Source organism: Artibeus jamaicensis, unplaced genomic scaffold, assembly GCF_021234435.1.
Source record: "Artibeus jamaicensis isolate MK-2021 breed Jamaican fruit bat unplaced genomic scaffold, CSHL_Jam_final contig_490, whole genome shotgun sequence".
Lineage (NCBI taxonomy): Eukaryota > Metazoa > Chordata > Mammalia > Chiroptera > Phyllostomidae > Artibeus > Artibeus jamaicensis.
Genome location: NW_026521861.1, coordinates 1,669,860 through 1,689,768, shown reverse-complemented (window position 1 = coordinate 1,689,768; position 19,909 = coordinate 1,669,860). Strand labels below are relative to the sequence as shown.

The following is a 19,909-nucleotide window of genomic DNA, read 5'->3' as shown; positions in this document are numbered from 1 at the left end:
ATTTTGAATGATTTCAAATTTAAAGAAGTTGCAGAGATAATACAGAGCCTCCTGTATATCCCTCACCCATTTTCTACAGTCGTCCAAGTCTAAGAAACCAACTTTTGTACTTTAAATTTCACTATTTACTCACCAGTTTTTTCACCAGAGTCCTTTTTCTGTCCCAGGATCTTATCCAAGATATGTCATACTATATTTAGAGAAAGTCTTTAAAAGTGAAAATGCTTCAGCTACAACTAAAGCTGGTTCTGCATGTGGTGTTATGATTGGAAGAGCTATTGACTGTTCACTTCCCTTTCCTGCTGCTGAGTTCTGTAGTTGAGGTGTAGGTATGTAATGAGTGGCTGTTGAAAATCAAAAGAGATTCTAATTTTTAGAAAATTTTAACTTTTAGAAAATAATGTTGAGTTTCCACGAAGAACAGGAAGTTCTGCCAGAAACTTTCCTTGCCAACTTCCCTTCTCTGATAAAGATGGATATTCACAAAAAAGTGACTGACCCAAGTGTGGCCAAAAGCATGATGGCCTGCCTCCTGTCTTCACTGAAGGCCAATGGTGAGTATTGTGTGTGGAGTTGCTGGTGTTCTGGTTGGATGGAGACAGGACTGTATTTTAGATTAAAAATAAGTGAATTATAGTGAATTTACATTCCCTCTCCCACTGTTGATTATTTGATTTCTGCATTCTGCAAGAATTGCATGTGTATTAATCTTTGAAAAATGCTGCTCTTTTATGCTATGAATGTTTACTTTGCACCTGAGTTAAATGAGAAGTGAACACATGAGGTTATATAATATATATATGCCAGGAGACTCATAAATGATAGTTGAAAATTAAATGAACCTCGCTGAGAAATTTCATTTAAGAATGCAGCCCTGGCTGGTGTGGCTCAGTGGATTGAGCGCAGGCCTGCGAACCAAAGGATCGTGGTTCGATTCCCAGTCAGGGCACATGCCTGAGTTGCAGGCCAGTTCCGAGCAGGGGACACATGAGAGGCAACCACACATTGATGTTCCTCTTCCTCTCTCCTTCCCTTCCCCTCTAAAGATAAATAAATAAAATCTTTAAAAAAAAAAAAAAAAGAATGCAGAGTGCCTTTTTTTTTTTTTTTTTTCAGTTTATGTAAACTCAGCCTTCAAAATTATGTGTCTTGACATTTGCAGACTTTTTTTTGTGAAGGGTCAGATAGTAAGTATTCTAGGCTTTAAGGGCCACATACGGTTTTTAAACAGCCTTTTAAAAATGTAAAAAATTGTTTAGCCTTTGCACAGTACAAAACAGGGCAGTTTTTTGAACCCTCATTATAAGGTGGTTGATACTGAGAAAGCACTTGTTGCATTTTTGTATCGCTTGAATCAGTGGTGTCTCTTGGTTGGGATAAACTCTGAGGAAAGCGTGGTTCTTTGTGTTGTGCTTGGAACTGAAGCACCCAGGTGGATATATGGAGTATGTTAGAAAATACAACATACTCTACTTACATTGGTTTATGACACATGCCGGAACAGGTTCTGCCCTGTGAAGTCCCTCAATGGTACTCTACATTAAAACATTAAACAGATATCTTTTGCTTTGAGGTTTCTTACAACTGTTTCCCCAAAAAGTTTTCTTTCTGGGGAAGAGTTGAACTCATGGTTGGATTTTGTTTGTTTGTTTGTGCTTATCCTTTTCACTCTGGTATTTGAATTTATTTTTAATGAGGTATATTTGACAGTTAACAATTGTATATATTTGAGGTGTAAAATTTGATGATTTGAAATACATTGTGAAATAATAACCACATTCAAACTAGTTAACATTTCCATCATTTAAGATAGTTGTCACTGTAGTATTTAATATCAATATTAATATTCATTGAAAATGCAGTTTTTAAAATTGTGGCATGAAATTTAGGGGCAGGTATAAACAAGCTCCAATTATGCTACCGTTTGAGATCTATTAAAGATTAGTCGTAATTCACATCCATAATTCTACTAATTAGTACATATTTTGATTATTTGTTTTCTTTCCAGGCTCCCGGGGGGCTTTCTGTGAGGTGAGACCAGATGATAAAAGAATTCTGGAATTTTACAGCAAGTTAGGATGTTTTGAAATTGCAAAAATGGAAGGATTTCCAAAGGACGTGGTCATACTTGGTCGGAGCCTGTGACATTTATCGGCACTGTGAAATGTCCAAAAATCTCTTAACTTCACCTGGTGGGTGGTGGTTGGGGTCTTCCTACAGTTTAGCCTCTGGAGTGGTGAGCAGATCAGCCAATTGGGTTGGAAACAAAGAAGACTGTAAAATTTCACTCATCGTACTTTTGAGACTACTCACTGGTTGGAAGAAGATAGTATTGCTGCAAATCCTCTTAAGAAACAGAGATGTCGGCCTCCTTTTTGGGTCTTGTGTTAGGTGTCAAGACCTTACATGGGCTTTTATGGGGAGGGGGTCTTAAATAAATGTAGTCAGCACTGTTTTCTGCATCCAGTGTGGTTGCATTTCCCACCTAAGTAATCAAAAATCATTTGTCATCCTCGGCTTGCTGAATGAAATGTCTCATTCTTTGGGGACATGGCAGAGAAGAGAAAGATATAGTGGGTTTCAGAGGCTTCGGGGTGGAAATTTCAAGTGGGATGGTTGTGGCATAATTTAAGCTGAATAATAAGTGATTTCAATTTGGGGCAGTTCCTCTGCTTTTTGTAAAGCCTTGGCCAGTTGTCACCTGTAGTGATGATTGGTTCAGGCATGTTGTGCTTCGTGAGGACGAATGTGCACTTGTTTGTGGCAAAAGCCTAAAAATGACAAACTTGTAAATTTTTTGTATATAAACTAGCTGTGATCTGCCTACCTTTGTGTTCACTGTTCTTGTAATTTTTTTCATTCTGAAAATGAAAAGGTGTGATTCAGGATGGCACTTTGAACAATGTAAATTAGTGGAAGGTGGCTTTTTCTTTACCCCCTCCCCCTTTTTAGCTTTTATTTTTAAAGTGCCTACCACCTAGGGCTAGGCCACAGCCGCGTTGTGTACAAGAGCCTAACTTCATCGGGGTCTGTCTGTTGCAAGTGCAGTCACTTCTAGAAATTAACCTCATTGCAGGTCAGCATGTGAAACGTTAGGTTGACATGTCAAGTGTAGGGTTCAGGGACTGGTTGGTCCCTTTTGCCTCCAGAGCAATTGTCTCTTAATTTTAAGACCTATTACTACTGGTTTTATTAAATCAAGAGTCTAATTCTTGCATGTTTGTATTGGATTTTTAAAAGAGAAAGAATGAGTATACTTTAACCAATGACTTAGTGGTTTTTTCTTTTAACCATAGATTCTGAAAGTTTCATGTATTTTGATTTAGATTTGTTTTTAAGGGTTTTGAGCATAAGGCTAGCAGGTAATATGCAGAGTTTACTTTTTTCATCATGGCTGGCTTCTCCATAGGTTTAAAACAGTATTTTATTATCAGCTTCCCTGCATTTTTGTATCAGCTGTTTAGTTTTGTGCTGAGAGGGAAAGGGCAAGGAGAGTATATGTGAAACATTTTCCTTCATAGAATTCCATCAGGGTGGACTTAGAGAGTCTTCAGAGTGGTGCCTGGAGTGTGACCGTTCGTGACTCATCCGAGGCCCATGAGTGTGCACCAAATGGGTGAGATGAAGGAAGGGAAAGAAGGAGGCCTCATTTTCAGGGTAGAAACCTTTAACTGATAGGATATAGTATGTTGGAAAGCTGGAACCAGGTTTGCATTTTCAGGGGCTGAGATGTGAAAGGAATATGTCAGATACTAGTCCAAATGGCTTTATGTTACTTGATTTTCTCTAAATACATTTTCTGTACTAGTGGACAATTATGGCATTTTATATGGAGGATTTCAGGGTCAACCTCCTATGGAAATCAAGATTTTTAGCGTTTGCTTGTGGCTTTTTCTTGGCTTCTAACTTTGGCTGGTCCTCTGGTCACAGATACTGTGGACAGATGTCCAGACCTATGCATACATCACTCTAGGATTGTAAAGTGCTATGCTATCTTCTATGGTTATGAATATTTATTAAGGTTGGAATGATATTTCCTTGATTGTTAGATCACAGCTCAGTTTCTGTAGAAAATGAACTGTAAAACTGAAGATCATGCAAGAAAGAAGCAAAATAAAACTTGAAATGAATGCGTGGTGGTGTACAGTGTAAACCTACTTCTTTCTATCTCCTACCTTTCCTCTTGCCCTTCATGGATCCTCACCTACAGACAAGTACTCCTCTCCACAGCTGTTCCAAGTTTAGGAAACTGGCTCATGAAGGTAGTCCCTCTCTCACTCCCATCTCCAATAAAAGACTTCCTTTTAGGTTTTCCTTTGATAAACCTTTCCAAAACGGTATTCCTCAAGGCAAGGCAAAAGATAAAAGTAGGTTATTGGCCTAGTCACCCTTTTGCCAGTTGTAACTTCGGTGTGAATTGGGGCAACTTGCTTGAGTGAGCGTGTTGCAAATAGGGTAAGGAACACGATTTGCCTGGTCCTTTAATCTAACAATGAGAGGTGTGGAGAGGAGCCCAAATTATGAGACTAGAGGCGACGGTGGCGGAAGGAAGTTCCTGGGCTGATTGGCAAGTTGGGGAGTTTACGTCTTCGCGGAGCTGGAGTTCTCTGCTGGCAATCGCCAGCATCCAGCCAGCATCTGGAAGTTCACTGAGGGATAGGCAGTTTGGAGAGTTGGGAGATCGTCAGCAGGAAGCATATCTAGGAGAGGGTGGAGTGATTTGAATACAAGATATCCAGAACTGGAAGTTTCATTTAAGGCTCTTGGCTCCCTAGGAGCAAAGGCAAGTCTGAGCGCATTTAAATGTTTCACTTTTATAAGAAAAAAAATACTGCCCTGAAACTGCTGGGCGAATTAGGAAGGTTTACATTTTTTATATCGAGGTTTCCCTTTGACAAGTTTACCCTGGGTTGGGAGATGGAGAAACACTAGATGTGATGAACTAGAGAAAATGAAGGTAGAACCCTTCTTCAGAAAGCCTTGGTCGTTGTAATGTTCAAGGATAAGAACATTAATCCCTGAATTCATGCCCCTCTAGTTACTTCCTCTGCGGCCTCGACCCACAGGCCTGAGCAGAGGCCAAGCGCGCAAGGCAAAGCTGGGCGGAAAAGCCCACAGTCCGCAACCGCGTGGCGAGCGTTCCCTTTAATGGGCGGGGCCGGAACCGATGGACTTCCTTGGTTTGTACGTGTCGGGGGCGGGGCTCCCCAGCGGCCCTTGCATCATGGCCGCCGGCACCGCCACCGCTTTATCGTTTTTGAGTCAGGAGAGCCGAACCCGGGCTGGAGGTGTCTGTGGGCTGCGGACCCCGGCTCCGGTCACTATGGACAGTTTTTTCTTCGGTATTGAGAAAGGAGGGGGTGAGGGTAGTCCTGGGGCGGTAAGAGGAAGGTCTGAGCAACAGAAATGCTGATGGGTGGCGCGACGTGGGCCGGATTGGAGGGGGTAGGGCTGGCCTGCCGCAGCTGCAGCGGAAGTGGTGAGACCCTAGCCCAGTTGTGTGGGGCGTGGCCTAGGGCTAAGCGCCCCAGGTTCTAAAGAAGTGGGCGTGTAGGTGCTGGTCAAAAGTTGGTTACACGTGATGGAGGTTTGGTGAAACGCCCTCTGTCTCCCTCATACATGCACGCTCATACCTAGGTACACTCACGGTTATTTCTTCCAGGATGCGAGCTCTCCGGCCACACCCGCTCTTTCACCTTCAAGGTAGCAGAAGAGGATGATGCAGAGCACGTGCTGGCTTTGACCATGGTGAGGGGTGGGGAAGAGGGGGTATTGGTGAATAGCCGAACCTGAGCTGGCAACTGATGGGTCTCTTACCTGTGCTCCATCCCCAACGTCCCTTTCACTGGGAGTCATCTCTTCCGCCCAACCTCCCATTGGCCCGCTCCCTTCGCCAGGTAATTCAGGGCCCCCTGAGGTTCCGGAAATTCTAAGGTAGATGCCTTCACAGTGGTGTCAACTCTTGCTTGGGGCGATCTCAAGGCCTTGTGTACCCTTTCCTAGCTCTGCCTCACCGAGGGGGCCAAAGATGAGTGTAATGTGGTAGAAGTTGTGGCTCGAAGCCATGACCGCCAGGAGATTGCAGTCCCTGTGGCCAACCTCAAGTTGTCCTGCCAACCCATGGTGAGTTCCCTGGCCGTACCTTGGAGGGTGGGGGAGAGCAGAGGTGGGCCAGGCCTTCATCCCTGTCTTCCTCCCAGCTCAGTTTGGATGACTTCCAGCTCCAGCCTCCTGTAACCTTCCGCCTGAAGTCAGGTTCTGGCCCTGTGCGGATCACTGGGCGCCACCAGATTGGTGAGAGTCCTCTCCTTTGCACCCAGTGGACTCTCCATCAGGTCTCCCCTTGACTCCACACACCCCATCCCATTGTAGCTTCCATACAGGTTCTACATGATGTGCCCTCCCCCTTCTGTCTTACCCATGCCTCCTTCATGGAACCTGTCCTCGCTTCTGCAGCCCCAGGGATGTGTAATCCTTTGGCTCTTTGTTACCCAGTTTAGTATCTGAGGGCCTTCCCATCTAGACCATAAGCTCTGGGAGGTCAGGGCAAGCCTAGCAGCACAGTGGATGAATAAATGATGTGGTATGCAAAGGGCCTGGCTTTAACCTTCTCCCCCTCCCTTTACTATTTGTGTGTACCTCAGTTACTGTAAGCAGTGATGTTTCTGAGGAAGAAGAGAGTGAAGAAGAGGGGAGTGAGGAGGAGGAAGCCGAGTTGTGCCCCATCCTTCCTGCCAAGAAGCAGAGGGGCAGACCCTAAAACCCTCCTTGGTGAGTGGGAGAGAAGGGTGCCCAGTAGGGTCTGGAAGAGCTGGTGAGAGCCTGCATGCTGATCCCTTCTTTGCTCCCCTCAGGTCAGTTAGCTGCCTGCCGTGCACCGTGTTGCTGTGCCAGTATCAAGAATTTTATGTGTCTTCTTCATTGAAGGGGAAGGGTGGGGCAGGAGGTCTTGGGCTGGTGCTAGGGGAAAGGGGGTTCCATTCTTCACAGGATGATGGTGTTCTAATTCTACACCACACTGGAGGCTTCCCTTTCTCCAGGAGTGGGAGGAACTCTGAACTGCCCTGACCCTCTCTCTGCACTTGTCTTTGAGGTTGGAGGTCAGCATCTAAAGCTCAGGACTAAACATTTTAAACACTTTTTACATTTTGGACAAACAATGAAATAAAGTATAGCGTTTTTTGTTCTTTTGTGTGTGTGTGTGTGTTTTGCAACTCCTGTGTTGCTTCTTTCCCTGCTAGGGTGGCATTCCCCTAGGGACCACCAGGTGGCACTGTGGCAGCACTGAGGGTGGCCCCGGGCCTGGGGGAGGGGGGAGGTAATGTGGGATACTGCTATCCCGAGGCCAAAGTGCCGTGCTAGGAGAGGACCTCCCAACACCAAGCCCATTCTCAGTTCCTACAGGTGGGGGAGGGCCATCCTAGGAGGTTATCACCGTCCAAACAAGGGGTCTGGGCCTCTGTCAGCACTCAAGCGGATGGGCAGGGGGGCAGATAAGGGGGTTTAAGCAGCCGGAGGAATGTGCATCTCTAGCCCCATGAGGGGGCTCTGGGTAGGGAGGAGGCAAGTCTCTGCTCCTTCCAGTCTTGCAGGCTGTCTCTGAGCTGCTGTGGGGCCTTAGAAACCTGATTCCAGGGGCCAGATGGAGGGGGCTGACCAGATTGGGTGACAGGGAAACCAGAATCCGGGTGGCCTGGCATATGGGGGCAGAGAAGAGCCTCTGGGATTCAGTCTCCTGGGTTAAGGGGTTTCTGCCGCCCCACACACACTGCCTGGTCTAGGGTCTCTGGTGCCTGGAATTAGGTGGTTCTTGGGCTTGGCTGCTGCTGTGCCAAGAAGAAAAAGGGTTGTATGTATATGTGACCGACTCTGGGGTCAGCAGTTCAACAGCTGTGTCGATGCAGTGGGGTGTCTCAATGCTCACAAACAAACAAATAAAAGGTTAACACCTGGGGCCAGACATGCTGAGGATGGACAGAGAACAGTGCCTGGGGGTGGGGGGTGGGGAGGCCTACTCCCTCCCACAATGAGTTGAGCAAGTAGGGGTCCCTGGATAACCCCAAGGGGCTTAGCCCAAGGTGGTATTGGGCCAGCTAGGTGAACTTTGGGGAGAATGCCCCTGGAAAGCACTCCTTGTCCAACATATCCCTAGAAGAAGATTCCTGCTCTGTGGTGAAGAGCAAAGAGGTCCAATTTTTAACTTCCCTTTATCCTCAAGTTGAGGAGAAAGGAAGACGATCCCTCTATTTTTTGTTTTCGTTGTCGTTGATGCAGTGATTAGAGTCGCAGACCCCTTTCTTCTCTCCCTGAGAACTTCCCTGAAGTACTTCCACCAAGGACCAGGGTGGAGGAGGGTAGCCAGACTTGAGACCATTCACCGTACCGCAGCACGGGGTAGAAAGAGGGGGAGGGGAGCTGGCGCCCTCTGGTGGGCGATGTTGAAACTGCCTGTGGCTCTGTCGCTGCCCCACATTGCCTCTTTAGGGGGCTTTAGGCGCGCAGGAGCTCGCTGCCCTCAAGTGGTCTGGCTGCCGAAGTTTGGGCGAAAGGCGAAATAAGTAAGGCTGACTAGGTGCGTTCATTCATTCATTCATCGTTCTCTGGAAGGACTCCTGTTAGAGCGCTCCCCTACCTCCTCTTGCCCATAGCCTCCTTAGTCCTCCGCACGTTCAAGGTCAGAGGCGCGGGAGACCTGCTGGGTGCTGGGAAAAGTCATCTGGGGGCAGAGGGAGGCTGACCCAGCTACCCCCTGCGCGTAGCTCCGCCCCAATATACTGCCTGTCTTGCCCCACGCAAGCGGCCGATGGCTCACTGTGTGCCTCGGCTGTTGTCTTGGTGGGTCTCCGAGAGTGACCTGGCAGCACTGAGTGCGCTCCTGTCCACAGTGGGGGCCTAATCCACATCTGCCCCTGCGTCCAGGAGTTTCCCGGCCGCACCAACCGCCCGGCGGATAATGCTAGGAATTATTTTTTCTCCCTCCTCGGCTCCCCACAACCCCGTCTCTCCTCGATCCCCTTCTACACCCTCAGCGCTCAGTAGGAGCGCTGCCAATTCACTCCGGCTACAGAGCGCTGAGGCATGAAGGTGTACCCCAGGGTCTGCAGACCTCGGGGAGGAAAGGCAGGCCTGCCTTTCACAGGGAGACCAGGACGACTCTCAGACGGTGTCTGCAGTGCTTAACGCAGTCTCCACAATTTGCATTTGAACGGCCAGAGGAGAGACCGCAGCGCTTTGAACACCTGGCGCAGAAGGCACGCCAGGGAGCGAGTGGCAGCCCGGGCAGCCCGTGCAACCTGGTGTGGATCTGAGGGGCCTGGGGAGGGCCAGGGGCGAGGGATGCGTTTGGAAAGGGGTTGAAGGTGTGTGTTTGGGTCTCCGCAAGAGCGTGTTTGCGGAGAGAAGCTGTTTATGTTGGTGAGGAGTGTGTGTTTGTGTTTGTAGGAGGTGAGGGGTGTGTGTGTGTGTGTGTGTGTGTGTGTGTGTGTGTGTGTGTGTGTGTGTGTGTGTTTACGAAGTGTGGGGGCGGCGGGGAAAGGCGGCCGGGCTGTCACTCAGCGATCAGGCTGACAGGCGCTCCCTCATCAGGGCCAGGGAGCTCTGATTGCAGATTCGAAGAAACAAAATAGCAATTGTAATTACGGGGCTTTGATAAGATAAAGGAAGAAGCAAGCTGGCTGGGAGGCGAGCAAGGCAGTGAGGGAGGGAGAGAGCGACCTGCTGGGGCCCTGAAGGAATATTTTTGCATCTGTCACTCAGAGTGTGCCCAGACAGTACCTGGGGCCGGGTGGGGGTATGTCCCCATCTGCCCCTTTCTAGAGACACAGGCTTTGGGGGAGATGAAAAGAATCTCCCCAAATTGTCCCAGATCAAGTTCAGGGAAAATTCTCCAAATGTGAAGGAATTCTGGTCCTGTACAAGCAGGCTCTTTGGAAGAGGTTGAGGTGTAGAACTAAAATCCTGGTCTCCACACTTTTAGGCCCCAGATGCCCATCTTCTCTGGGGGAGAGAGAGAAGGGTGGTTGTGATGATTGAGGTTCAGCCTAGGGCCTTTGGAACCCTCTGGGGACTCCAGAACTCGAGTTGGACCCTGGTCTGGTCCAGGAGCTCTGGCTTTCACCCCCCTACCCCCCACCCCCACCTTTCCAGGGAAGGACCAGTGCTTGAAGAGGTTCTGGCTGTGGCTCCAGGACTATGCACAACACACTAAGCTTGGCTGAATGCCTGAATCCGACTCCCTGTTCTCATCAGACCATTTTCAGAGAACTGGGCGGGGAGAAGGCCCTTCAGATCCTCTGCTCTCCATTTCTCCACTCATTCATTCATTAACTATATGCACATAAACTTTTTCAAAGGCATACGAGTCACAGGCATGAGGTTAAGGTGGTGAGTATCCTGCCTGCTTGAAGCAGTGCAGCTGGGGAGGTAGACACTCAACAGGTGTCCCGCAGGCCTCTAACCCAGAGGAGCACAATAAAGAAAAGGGGCTGGTCTGAGTTGTGGGCACTGGAGCCCACTTCACCTGCCGCCCCCACCCACCCAATGGGCCCATCTCCCAGTGGGGTTGAGAGAACAGGGTGTAAGCCCAGCTTGTAGCAAACAAAAGTGCTCAGTAAATGATGGTGTTTATCATCAGTATCTGTGGAGGCAAGGGGGTGAAGGCAAGTCTTCCTGGGGACCGGCACACGGGCTGAGGTCTAAATGCTCAGCCAGTGTCCACACTGTGCACTCATCCCAAATGCTAACTGCAGAACAGCCCTGCTCAGCTCTGTGCCATGAGCTGCCAGCTCCGAGCTGGTCAGACATGGTCCTTGCCTGGAGGTCTGCCTGGGCAAGAGCCTGCTGAGTGAATTGGCTCCTGGAGGGGGTGACAGGTGGGCTCAGGAAGTCCACTCCTCTGAGGAGCCATGAGATTTTTGGGATAAGTCGTCTGACTCTTTTCCTATATTTCTCAGTGTTAGTGTTATGGCTGGGAGTGTGGGAAGGCAGAGGAGCGGGAGGGAAGCAGAACTTGGCTCTACTGTTGGAAAAGGACCTGCCTACTGCCTTTGGCCTAATACTTCCTAAGACCACCCAACCCCTCCAGCCCAACCCCCAAGGACATGAGGGGGCCCCTGTGGGGCACGGGGGTGTGGCCAAAGGCAGCAGCTGGGCAGAGCATCAGCGGCTCCACCTGCTCCTCTGAAGTACCTATCCCAGGTCACCTCTGCCCACCTAAGCTGCTCCCCCCAAAGCACCATGGTTTGGGGTTTCCAGAAGCACCCCTCCTCCCACCAGGGGAAGCAGTGAGGGCCTGGGAAAGGCTTAGACTTAGGCTGTACCTCCTCCTTTGGCGCTCCCCTGCCCCCTGTCCCATTTGACAGAAAGTACCAGTGCCTGTCTAGTGCACAGGAGGTGTGTAAATGCCTCGTAAGTGCACGAATAATGGGGCTCCAAGAGAGAAAAGTTGGTGGCCCGGATGGAAGTCTCCTCTCCAGGAAAAACAGCTAAGAGTAGTTATTTTTGCCCCATCTGCCTGTTGCTTTGGGGGTTGGCAGGGACTGGGGGTCCTTGCCAGGGACTTCTGGGCTCTCCCACATAGGTGGCTCCTGGTTCCTCCCAAGCTTCAGGCCAGCATATGTGTGTATTTGTATTGGTAGGCGGGGTGGGAACAGGAGTGGGAGGTGATGGTGACAATGGGTGCAGGAAGGTAAGAAGGAGACATTTCTGTCTCTCCGGGCTTCTTGAAGACCGAGAGAGACAGAGGGACAGGCAAGGCAGGGTACTCAGCAGAAGGATGGGGGTCGGTTCCCCGTTGCACAGGCACGTACTGCCCTTCAGTCCAGAGTCAGAGGCCACTTCCCAAGGGCGGGCGCAGCAGGAGCGCACAGTAGGTGGCTCAGAGACCCGCAGCATAGGCAGAGGCATGAGCCGACGGCCCCCACAGTGGAGCCCTGGCACTTTCCAACTCACACGCACCCGCGGTCCAGGAGACCCCTGCGGAGGGTCTCGGGACTCCATGGAGCGGGCGCCCGAGATGCCCCCTATTCCCGCGTGTCTAGACCTCAAGAGCGCGCGAGGGGACAGGCCCAGGAGGGGGGGAGGCGCCCACCTCGGCCGCCCACGCCCCTCCGGCGGGTCCCCAGACCCCTCCCCTGGCCCAGACCCCCAATCCCAGACCCGCCGGCCGCCCCGCCCCGGCCGCCCCGCCCCCGCCCCGGGCTGCGTCCCGGCCCCAGCTCCTAGCCGGGGCTGCGGGCTCCGGCCGCCCGCCCCGCGCTCCCCCCTCGCGCCCGGTGCGGCGCCCCCCGCCCCCACCCCTCCCCCTCCCCTTCCCACCTACCCACCCACCCTGCCGGCCCGTTACCCTCCGCCTGCTCCGGCTCCTGAGTAGCCAGCGGCCACCGACTCCGGTAGCGGCGCAGAGCGACTCGGCGCGGCCAGCTCGACCTTCCACGGGACCTGCGGAGCCGCGTCGGCATCGCCTCCGGGCTCCCGCCCTCGAGCAGCCCCCGCTAGCCGCCGGTCTCGGCCCGTGTGCCCGCGGGCCGGCGTGATCCCGCCGGGGCTCCCCGCGCTCCCCGGGCCGCGCGCCATGGGCAGCCCCCGCTCGGCGCTGAGCTGCCTGTGAGTACCGCCGCCCCGTCCCCGCCGGCCGCGCGCCGCACCCCTCGCTCACCCCGCGCCCCTCTCTCTCCCGCCCGCTTTTGTCTCCCACAGGCTGTTGCACTTGCTGGTTCTCTGCCTCCAAGCCCAGGTAAGGCGCGCTGCGCGGAGGCGGGGGCGAGGGCCGGTGGGGAATGCAGGCCGGCCAAGTCACGCAGGGGCACCAGGACCGACGCTGCGGCCAGCGCGGCAGGGTCTGAAGGGACCTTAGAAACCCCACCCCGAACTATCCCGAGTCGAGAGCTAAGGAACAGAGAGGGAGCGTCCAGTACTAGGTCACACAGCCAGTGCGTATCGAGGCTAGAACCCAAGGTCTCCAAGTCCAGCGTTGTCTCCCACGCATATCGGCCAGGTTGGGGTACTGCACTGGCAGCCTCACCTGGCCGCCGAGGAAGGGGGCAGGTCGGGGCCGAGGGGAGGGCGTTCTTGTCAGAGGTCTGGGGGCCTGCCTCAGGGACCCTCCCCGCGGCTCTCGGGGGAGGCTGGTGGCGGGTCTGGAGGAAAGATCAGGTGCCTAGGCCCTCTGCGCTCTCAACATTTGCTCCGTAAATTTGTCTTTATAAATGTCAGGGGTCAGGCAGCGCTGCCTCCTTACTTAAAAGCGCCCTGCTCTTCTAGGAAGGCCCGGGCGGGGGGCCTGCGCTGGGCAGGGAGCTGGCTTCCCTGTTCCGAGCTGGCCGCGAGTCCCAGGGTGTTTCCCAACAGGTGGGTCCAGATCCTTCCCCATCCCCCCGACCCATCCACGCCAGGTTGGATACGCCCGGCTTTCCTGGGTGGGTGGTGGTGGCCTGAGCTGGCATGTTGGGGGGACCCCCAGCCCCTGCCGGCTGTTCGGGGCAGTGGAGGTGGGGTACAGGGCAGTGGGGGCCACTGGGGCCCCTGGGCAGAGTAGCATTATAATGGCGTGTTGTGTATTTTTCAATTTCCTAAAGGTAACTGTTCAGTCCTCACCTAATTTTACACAGCATGTGAGGGAGCAGAGCCTGGTGACGGATCAGCTCAGCCGCCGCCTCATCCGGACCTACCAGCTCTACAGCCGCACCAGCGGGAAGCACGTGCAGGTCCTGGCCAACAAGCGCATCAACGCCATGGCAGAAGACGGGGACCCCTTCGGTAAGGCGAGCTGCAGCGCGACAGGGTAAAGGAAGCTCCGGGAACGCGCCCCCTTCCCCGGCGGGCCTGCGGTGCCGGGACCGACCAGCCGCAACTGTGTGGGCCAGGGCTCTGCAGGCTCCCAGCTCAGAAGGCAAGGGGTTAAGGCAAAAAGAGTGTTTCGGGGGTCAGCTGGAGAAGAGAGGGTTTGGGAAGGGACCTTGGGGAGTACTTGGCCCACAGGTGCCCCTTCCTTGCCCAGCAGATGAATGAATCCAGGAATTTCCCTTTACACCTCCCCCTTTCATACACCCCTCCCAAGCTGCAGGTGGAGGCAGAGGGTTCAGGGGGAGGGGGCCCAGGTTTAAGGGAAGCTCTTGAAAGAGGATATGTCGCCAGGGCCCACAAAAGGAGAGTGGGAAAGAGAAGGGAGAGAAGTCCCCCAAACTCTCCCAGCTTGGAGGGGGTGCTGTGAACCTTTAAATGCTTTGATCAGAAGGGTCAGTTACACACGGGGACTAGGCTTGGGAAGGCGAGGGCCCCCAGCAGGGCCCTCCCTGCTCCACTTGCCCAGGAACCCAAGCGGTGGGTCAGAGCAGTCTCTCAGCTCCCGGTGGGGTGGTGAGTGCGGGGAGCTACTGCCCGGTGGAGAGGCCGAGGACTGATTGATTTCTAAAACATTCAATATTCCTGCCTTGAAACAAGGCCAATTTCCAGAGTCCTGATGTGCCCAGAGAAAAGCAAGCCCTCTGGGCGGCTGGTGTTGTTTTTAGAGAGTGATTATTGTGAATTTAAAAACCTTTAAATAATGACCAAGTTAAACAAGCATGAAAGCAGAGGGGAAGACTCTATTAAAATGTAATAAAAAGGTGAGGCATTTTAAGAGCTAAGAAGAAAAATGAAGAATGATATAAAACAGAAAAAGAACGAGCCTCTTTTTTCAGATGTGGATGGAGTTTGAAAAGAGTTGCAAGTCTGTAAATGTTAAAAAAGAGGTTCAAGATTGTTCTCTACGAATCTCCGGAGAGACCCCCGCGTCTGGCAGAGCGATTAAAACTCTTCTTACTTTCACCGTTTTAAACATTTCCTGAATACTTTCTCCTCTTCTCGAGCCAGTTTGGGGGATCGAGTATGTCTCGCTGCATTTTTTCTGCGTCGACGTAGCTGACTTCCCTTCAAAGCTGGAGAAGGAGACATAATTTTCCTGGGATAAATCTGTCACTGGGTGGAAGAATAGGTTTGAAAATGTTAAGCTTTCCAAAAGCCCGGTCGGGGAAGCCGCTGTACACTGCAGCCCCAGCTCCCCAGAAACATCCAGAAAGGAGAGTGGGGGCTCTTGGTGGTGGGGGTGGAGGCAGCCTGCCCAGTGGCCGAGCTCCCCCACTGGGCTGGCAGGGCAAGCCTACCTTCCCTTTGTCCCTCCAGACTGGCTGCTGGCTGCCCTTCTCAGCTTCCTAGGAATGGGAACGAATGCCTGCCTGGCTCCTTCTGGGTTTACTCCATCAGAGCAAATGGCCCAGCACCCTTGGCTTTTGGGGAGGGGAGCAGAGGCTCAGCGGCCATAGGAGAACTCGTCTTCAGACATCAGAGGTCTGATACCCCACTTCTCTCTTCACACGTACAGGAGGCTGCCCAGGCTCCTGGACGGTCGCTGCCTGCCCTGCAGGCAGGGGTAGAAGTTCGAGGGCCCAAGAGCAGAGACTTAGGGTGTGCAGCCAGGACAGGAAGAGTCTGGAAAAGAACAGCAGAGAGGTCCTAGCTGCTCTCTTATGGGCCCCAGGAAGTGGCAGACAGGCCTACCCCATCCCTACCTTCCTGGTTTGGCCAGAATCCTCCGAGTGGGATCCTCCAAGTGGCATCCCCTCGCTCTTCTCCCATCAGTGTCCTTCCTGGCCCTTAAAAGCAGCCACTTTTTGCCCTCAAGGCAGACCAGGCAGAGGGATGAGCAGGCTAGCCGGGTCCAAAAGGAGGCGGGTGGGGAGGAGTGACAGCTGCACTTCCCCTTGGCTGACTTGGAGCCAGACTGAGGACTTGGCCGCTGGGTCCCTGCTCTGTCCTTATGCAAGCGGGTGGGCAGCCACAGGCTGGGCATGGACGGCTGTCTTGCTGACCTCGGTGCCCATCTTCCCAGTAGTTCAGACAGAGAAGGTGCTGCCTTGTCAGTGGAGGCTGGGAGGCAGCTCTGGGAGTCTCAGAACTGCTCTCTCCGGGAGGGAAGGGGCTGGACGCTGCCGTGGGGAGGGAGGAGACCCAGCCCCTTCTGTCCCATCCCAAAGGGCTAAGTCAGCCCTCGCTCCCTTTTTGGGGACAGCCTCAAAGGGAGGAGTTACACAGACAGTGGACAGGAGCTGGCGTCTGTGGCGAGTTTGCCGTCTGAGGGGAAGGAGGACGAGGAAGGAGGCACAGAACGCGGTTCCGTGTTTCCTCCCCAGACCGAGAGGCGAGCACGCCTGCTTTTCTCCCTCCACGTGCACGGAAAGGGTTGGGTCCCGGGGTGAGGAGGCTGGCTGTGGTGGAGGCCGAAGGAGGGAAGACCATGGAGTTGCCGATTTCTGGACACAGGCGTGCTGGGGACTTCGGCAACTGGGAAGCAAGGGGAAGAGGCAGGACCCTCCCAGCTGGTTTCTGAGTTCAGGGAAGCAGCTGGCTAGGGGCTGTGTTGGGGAGAACCGTCCCATCCTTATCACCTCAGCAGAAGAGCAGTGGGGAATGAGGGGCGGCCAAGGCTGTGAGTTCAAACCCAGGTACCAGAAACAGAAGAGAGGGCTTTGAGGTTTGGCCTCAGGACTGGAGGTCACCACTCCTCCCAGATGTATGATATGATCTGTGAGGCATTGCACATGACATTTGGAGTTGGAATGATTCTCAGAGATCTTCTGATCAGCAGGAAAACTAGTTGTGAAACCTGGAGTTAAACGTCATTACTGTCTGGTTTTAAAAGAGGGTCTTTTCAATTTGAAGGCCCCAAGACCCCTCTGCAGGACCCAGTTGGCACACCATGATCTTGTCCATGCCCCTTGGTAAACCCAGGTGAGGGGCCTGCGGCCCAGGTAGGGGACTTGACCTTACCTAGGGGGCTGGAGCCTGCCTCTTGGGTACCTGGGCCTTGAAGCAGTTGCTGCCAGGATGTGGCCAGTCAATGGGCCTGGTGGGGTGGGGACACAGAGCTGTGGGGGAGCTTCCAGTAACCTCCTTCCTCTGTCCTGGACAGCGAAGCTCATTGTGGAGACAGATACCTTTGGGAGCCGGGTTCGAGTTCGAGGAGCTGAGACAGGCCTCTACATCTGCATGAACAAGAAAGGGAAGCTGATTGCCAAGGTGAAGCCCCAGAAGGATGGGGTGGGGTGGGGGCTGAGGCCTGGGGAGCTTGGGCTGGGCTGGCTGAGCTCCTCCAGAATATCAACAAGGTGGGCAGATAACCCCAAGGGCCACCTTGGGGTTATCTAATGATCTGAAGGGGAGAGGTGAGGGAGAAGGAAATTGCTTGAGAGACGAAAAGCTATAAAGGCAAAGGAGGAAGAAGGAAGGCTGGGGAAGGGGCTTGGGGGAGAAGGTTGGTAAATTCCATATATCTTTTTAACAAATCGCCAAATTGCTTTGCTATTATGTCCAATTACATGGTACCAGCATTTGGAATGTTCAGTAAGCCGCAGGCCCAGCCCCTCGGCCGAGCTCTGAAATGGCCCCATTAGTCACGGCTCCTCTCCAGCCTCAAGCTCCCTGCTTGCTGGGCTTCTGGGCTTGGGACTCAGCGTCTCCTCTGAGGCCTCCCCTCCCCCATGGGGTGGCTGCCCAGGGGCCCTGGAGCTGGAATCCTGAGGAGTTGAGGGGGGCAGGTGGGGAAACGGGTGCTTCAGCTCAGGCCAGACTGGTGGGCAGGAGGCCAGGGCGGGCAGGGTCTGGGCCCCCTCTCTGCTGCCTCTCTGTGTTGGGGCCCAGCCCTTTCGGTAGATGGCCATGTGTCACTGCTGCCCGGGAGGACAGGAAGTTGCCGGGTGGGCTGCGGGTTGTGAGGGATTAGAGAGCGGGTGCCCAGGCAGGGGGTGGGGCTGCAGCTCCTGCCCACCCTGCCATCTGCTGGGGTGCCCACCTGCTGTCTGGGGCCGCCTGCCCTCTGCCTCTGAAGGGGGGGTGGCTCCGGAGCGAGCCCAGTAACGTTGTGTCTGGCCCCCCTACCTGCAGAGCAACGGCAAAGGCAAGGATTGTGTCTTCACGGAGATCGTGCTGGAGAACAACTACACGGCCCTGCAGAACGCCAAGTACGAGGGCTGGTACATGGCCTTCACCCGCAAGGGCCGGCCCCGCAAGGGCTCCAAGACGCGGCAGCACCAGCGTGAGGTCCACTTCATGAAGCGGCTGCCCCGTGGCCACCACACCACCGAGCAGAGCCTGCGGTTCGAGTTCCTCAACTACCCGCCCTTCACGCGCAGCTTGCGCGGCAGCCAGAGGACTTGGGCCCCCGAGCCCCGATAGGCGCCCGCCCGGCCCCTCCCACGGCTCCCGGCGCAGAGATTTCCGTCTCAGGGGAGCACAAACAGAAACTCAAGCAGGACGAGGTCTGCTCTACTGAAGACTGGGGAGGAGCCGGGGAAGCCCCGGGTTCTAGTTGTTGATAATTGTTTGCTGTTGGGTTTTTTTTTAAACAAAAGAGAGGCTCTATTTTTGTATTCCATTTGGCTGTGGTGTCTTCTTAACTCTCAGGAAGGCCAGTTAGTGGCCAAGACTGAGACTGGGGGCCGGGGGGGGGGGGGGGGCCTGGGCATGGGAGGGTTTTTCTAGTCCAGCAGTGGGCTTCTGAGCCCCCAGGACCTTCAGAGCAAGCTGGCCAGGCAGCTAAAGGACTCCACTGCACCCCCAGGCGGGGCCAGGGGGGAGAGGATAGGGTCTTAGGTCAGGTGTTTTAAGGGTGGGTTCAGTGGGGGGAGGTTGTGTATTAGTTGCTATTAAATGACTAAAATATTTATTTAACTTGCGTATTAAAAATGTGTCTTGGAGGGTGATTCCTTCTGGGGTTGGCTTCCCGCCCCTGCCCGGTCCCAGCTGGCTGCGGAGCTGGGAGACACAGCAAATCAGGTCCCAGCTCTGACAGGAGCCTCCCTTTAGCTCCAGGATCCATGTCTGGCCCTGTCCCCATCATTGTCACTGCAGAGTTTTCCCTGGAGGACAGAAGTAGGGGAAGGAGCAAGAAGAGGCCCTTAGCTGGTCCTGGGAGACATACACTCCCTAGCTTTTAACAGGAGTTACTGCTAACACTTCCCCAGGCCACCTCTGGGCCAGAAATGATGACCCTACCAGAGCTTCGATCATGGATTCAATGAGTCTGAGAACTGTGCCTTTCTGCGTGCCTAGGTCTGTGCACGAGACAGACAGGAGATGCTGAGGCTCTTTCTTTCTGAGTGTCAGGCTCCAGAAAATGAAAGAAAAGAGCAGCTGCCAGGGCCCAAGGTGGGGGTATGTCAGAGGGGGGACCTCCAAGGCTGGTGTTGACAATCGTGATGTGGAACAAGTGTTAGCTTTGGGAGATCTTGTTAGAGAGCTGCAAGCAGAAGGTGCTGAGCTCAGGTGCTGCAAAAGAACCCGGGGGACTGTGATTTAGGGGGAGGCTGCTGCCTTTGGAGAGAGGGGGCTTGGCTGGAGAGGAACTGGGTAGGGGATGGGAAGGGAAGCTCTCAGGCAGAGAGCAGAGCTCAGGCTGGTAGGGCAGGTCACGGTGTGGACAAGAGGACTGGTCCATGGCGGGTGGAAGGGGGTGTGTTTTGATGTGGACCGGCGACACTGGCATCATACCACGCTGTGCTACAGAATGATGGAGAACCCAAACCCAAAAGCAGCAGGTCCCCTGAGGGCAGAGCTGACCAGTCTTTACAACAGACGCCTCGCATCCTGGCTGCTTCTGCTGCCTTCTTTGAGGGTGCCCCTGGGCTGATCCCACAGCCCAGTTCCTGAGCCAATCCAGGAATGTCTTCCCTTTGGGCTTCTGTTCTTTGGCATCTCCTTTGGGAGGAGAGCACCCCAAGGCTTTCTAACCACATGGGCCTCCTAGAGTTGCAGATGCAAGTTCTAGACTCAGGCCATCCAGGTAGATCGGGAATTTCAGGGCTCAGTGGGAAGCCTTGGTGTAGAGAGACTGGGGACACCCTGGGGACGGAATAGGTTTCTCCTGGTTCATAGACAC

At 53.5% G+C, this 19,909-nt stretch overlaps 3 protein-coding genes across 6 annotated transcripts in view; all 3 read left to right on the top strand.

The window, feature by feature from the left end:
* OGA (O-GlcNAcase) overlaps window positions 1-4,130 on the top strand; it is a 29,433-nt gene extending 25,303 nt beyond the window's left edge. Inside the window, exons 15-16 of the mRNA XM_037159363.2 lie at window positions 395-554; window positions 2,009-4,130. Of these exons, the coding sequence (XP_037015258.2) occupies window positions 395-554; window positions 2,009-2,145 (297 nt within the window). The 3' untranslated portion in view covers window positions 2,146-4,130. The remainder of the gene's footprint in view (window positions 1-394; window positions 555-2,008) is intronic.
* A 1,077-nt stretch (window positions 4,131-5,207) lies between these two features.
* On the top strand, window positions 5,208-7,187 carry NPM3 (nucleophosmin/nucleoplasmin 3). Its single transcript, XM_037159527.2, has 6 exons — window positions 5,208-5,342; window positions 5,663-5,748; window positions 6,004-6,123; window positions 6,201-6,294; window positions 6,645-6,771; window positions 6,855-7,187. Exons 1-5 carry the CDS (start codon window positions 5,225-5,227, stop codon window positions 6,758-6,760), a joined length of 534 nt encoding a protein of 177 aa, XP_037015422.1. The 5' UTR covers window positions 5,208-5,224; the 3' UTR covers window positions 6,761-6,771; window positions 6,855-7,187.
* A 5,384-nt stretch (window positions 7,188-12,571) lies between these two features.
* Window positions 12,572-18,207, top strand: FGF8 (fibroblast growth factor 8). Of its 4 annotated transcripts, none has more exons than XM_037159505.1 (6): window positions 12,572-12,603; window positions 12,697-12,733; window positions 13,261-13,347; window positions 13,608-13,755; window positions 16,946-17,052; window positions 17,917-18,207. In XM_037159505.1, exons 1-6 carry the CDS (start codon window positions 12,572-12,574, stop codon window positions 18,205-18,207), a joined length of 702 nt encoding a protein of 233 aa, XP_037015400.1. The 4 variants fall into 4 exon arrangements, with proteins under 4 accessions (XP_037015400.1, XP_037015399.1, XP_037015402.1 ...); XM_037159504.1 differs by having other exon boundaries at window positions 13,575-13,755; XM_037159507.1 differs by lacking the exon at window positions 13,261-13,347.
* Window positions 18,208-19,909: the final 1,702 nt, after the last annotated feature.

What these genes read in the sequence shown, in the direction of transcription:
- NPM3 (XM_037159527.2), top strand. Translation starts at nt 5,225, where the DNA reads ATGGCCGCCGGCACCGCCACCGCTTTATCGTTTTTGAGTCAGGAGAGC. An exon ending in ACGTGCTGGCTTTGACCATG is followed by an intron (nt 5,749 to 6,003) that starts GTGAGGGGTGGG and finishes ACCCTTTCCTAG; the next exon opens with CTCTGCCTCACCGAGGGGGC. An exon ending in AGTTGTCCTGCCAACCCATG is followed by an intron (nt 6,124 to 6,200) that starts GTGAGTTCCCTG and finishes TCTTCCTCCCAG; the next exon opens with CTCAGTTTGGATGACTTCCA.
- FGF8 (XM_037159504.1), top strand. Translation starts at nt 12,572, where the DNA reads ATGGGCAGCCCCCGCTCGGCGCTGAGCTGCCT. An exon ending in CCCAGGGTGTTTCCCAACAG is followed by an intron (nt 13,348 to 13,574) that starts GTGGGTCCAGAT and finishes AATTTCCTAAAG; the next exon opens with GTAACTGTTCAGTCCTCACC. An exon ending in AGAAGACGGGGACCCCTTCG is followed by an intron (nt 13,756 to 16,945) that starts GTAAGGCGAGCT and finishes TGTCCTGGACAG; the next exon opens with CGAAGCTCATTGTGGAGACA.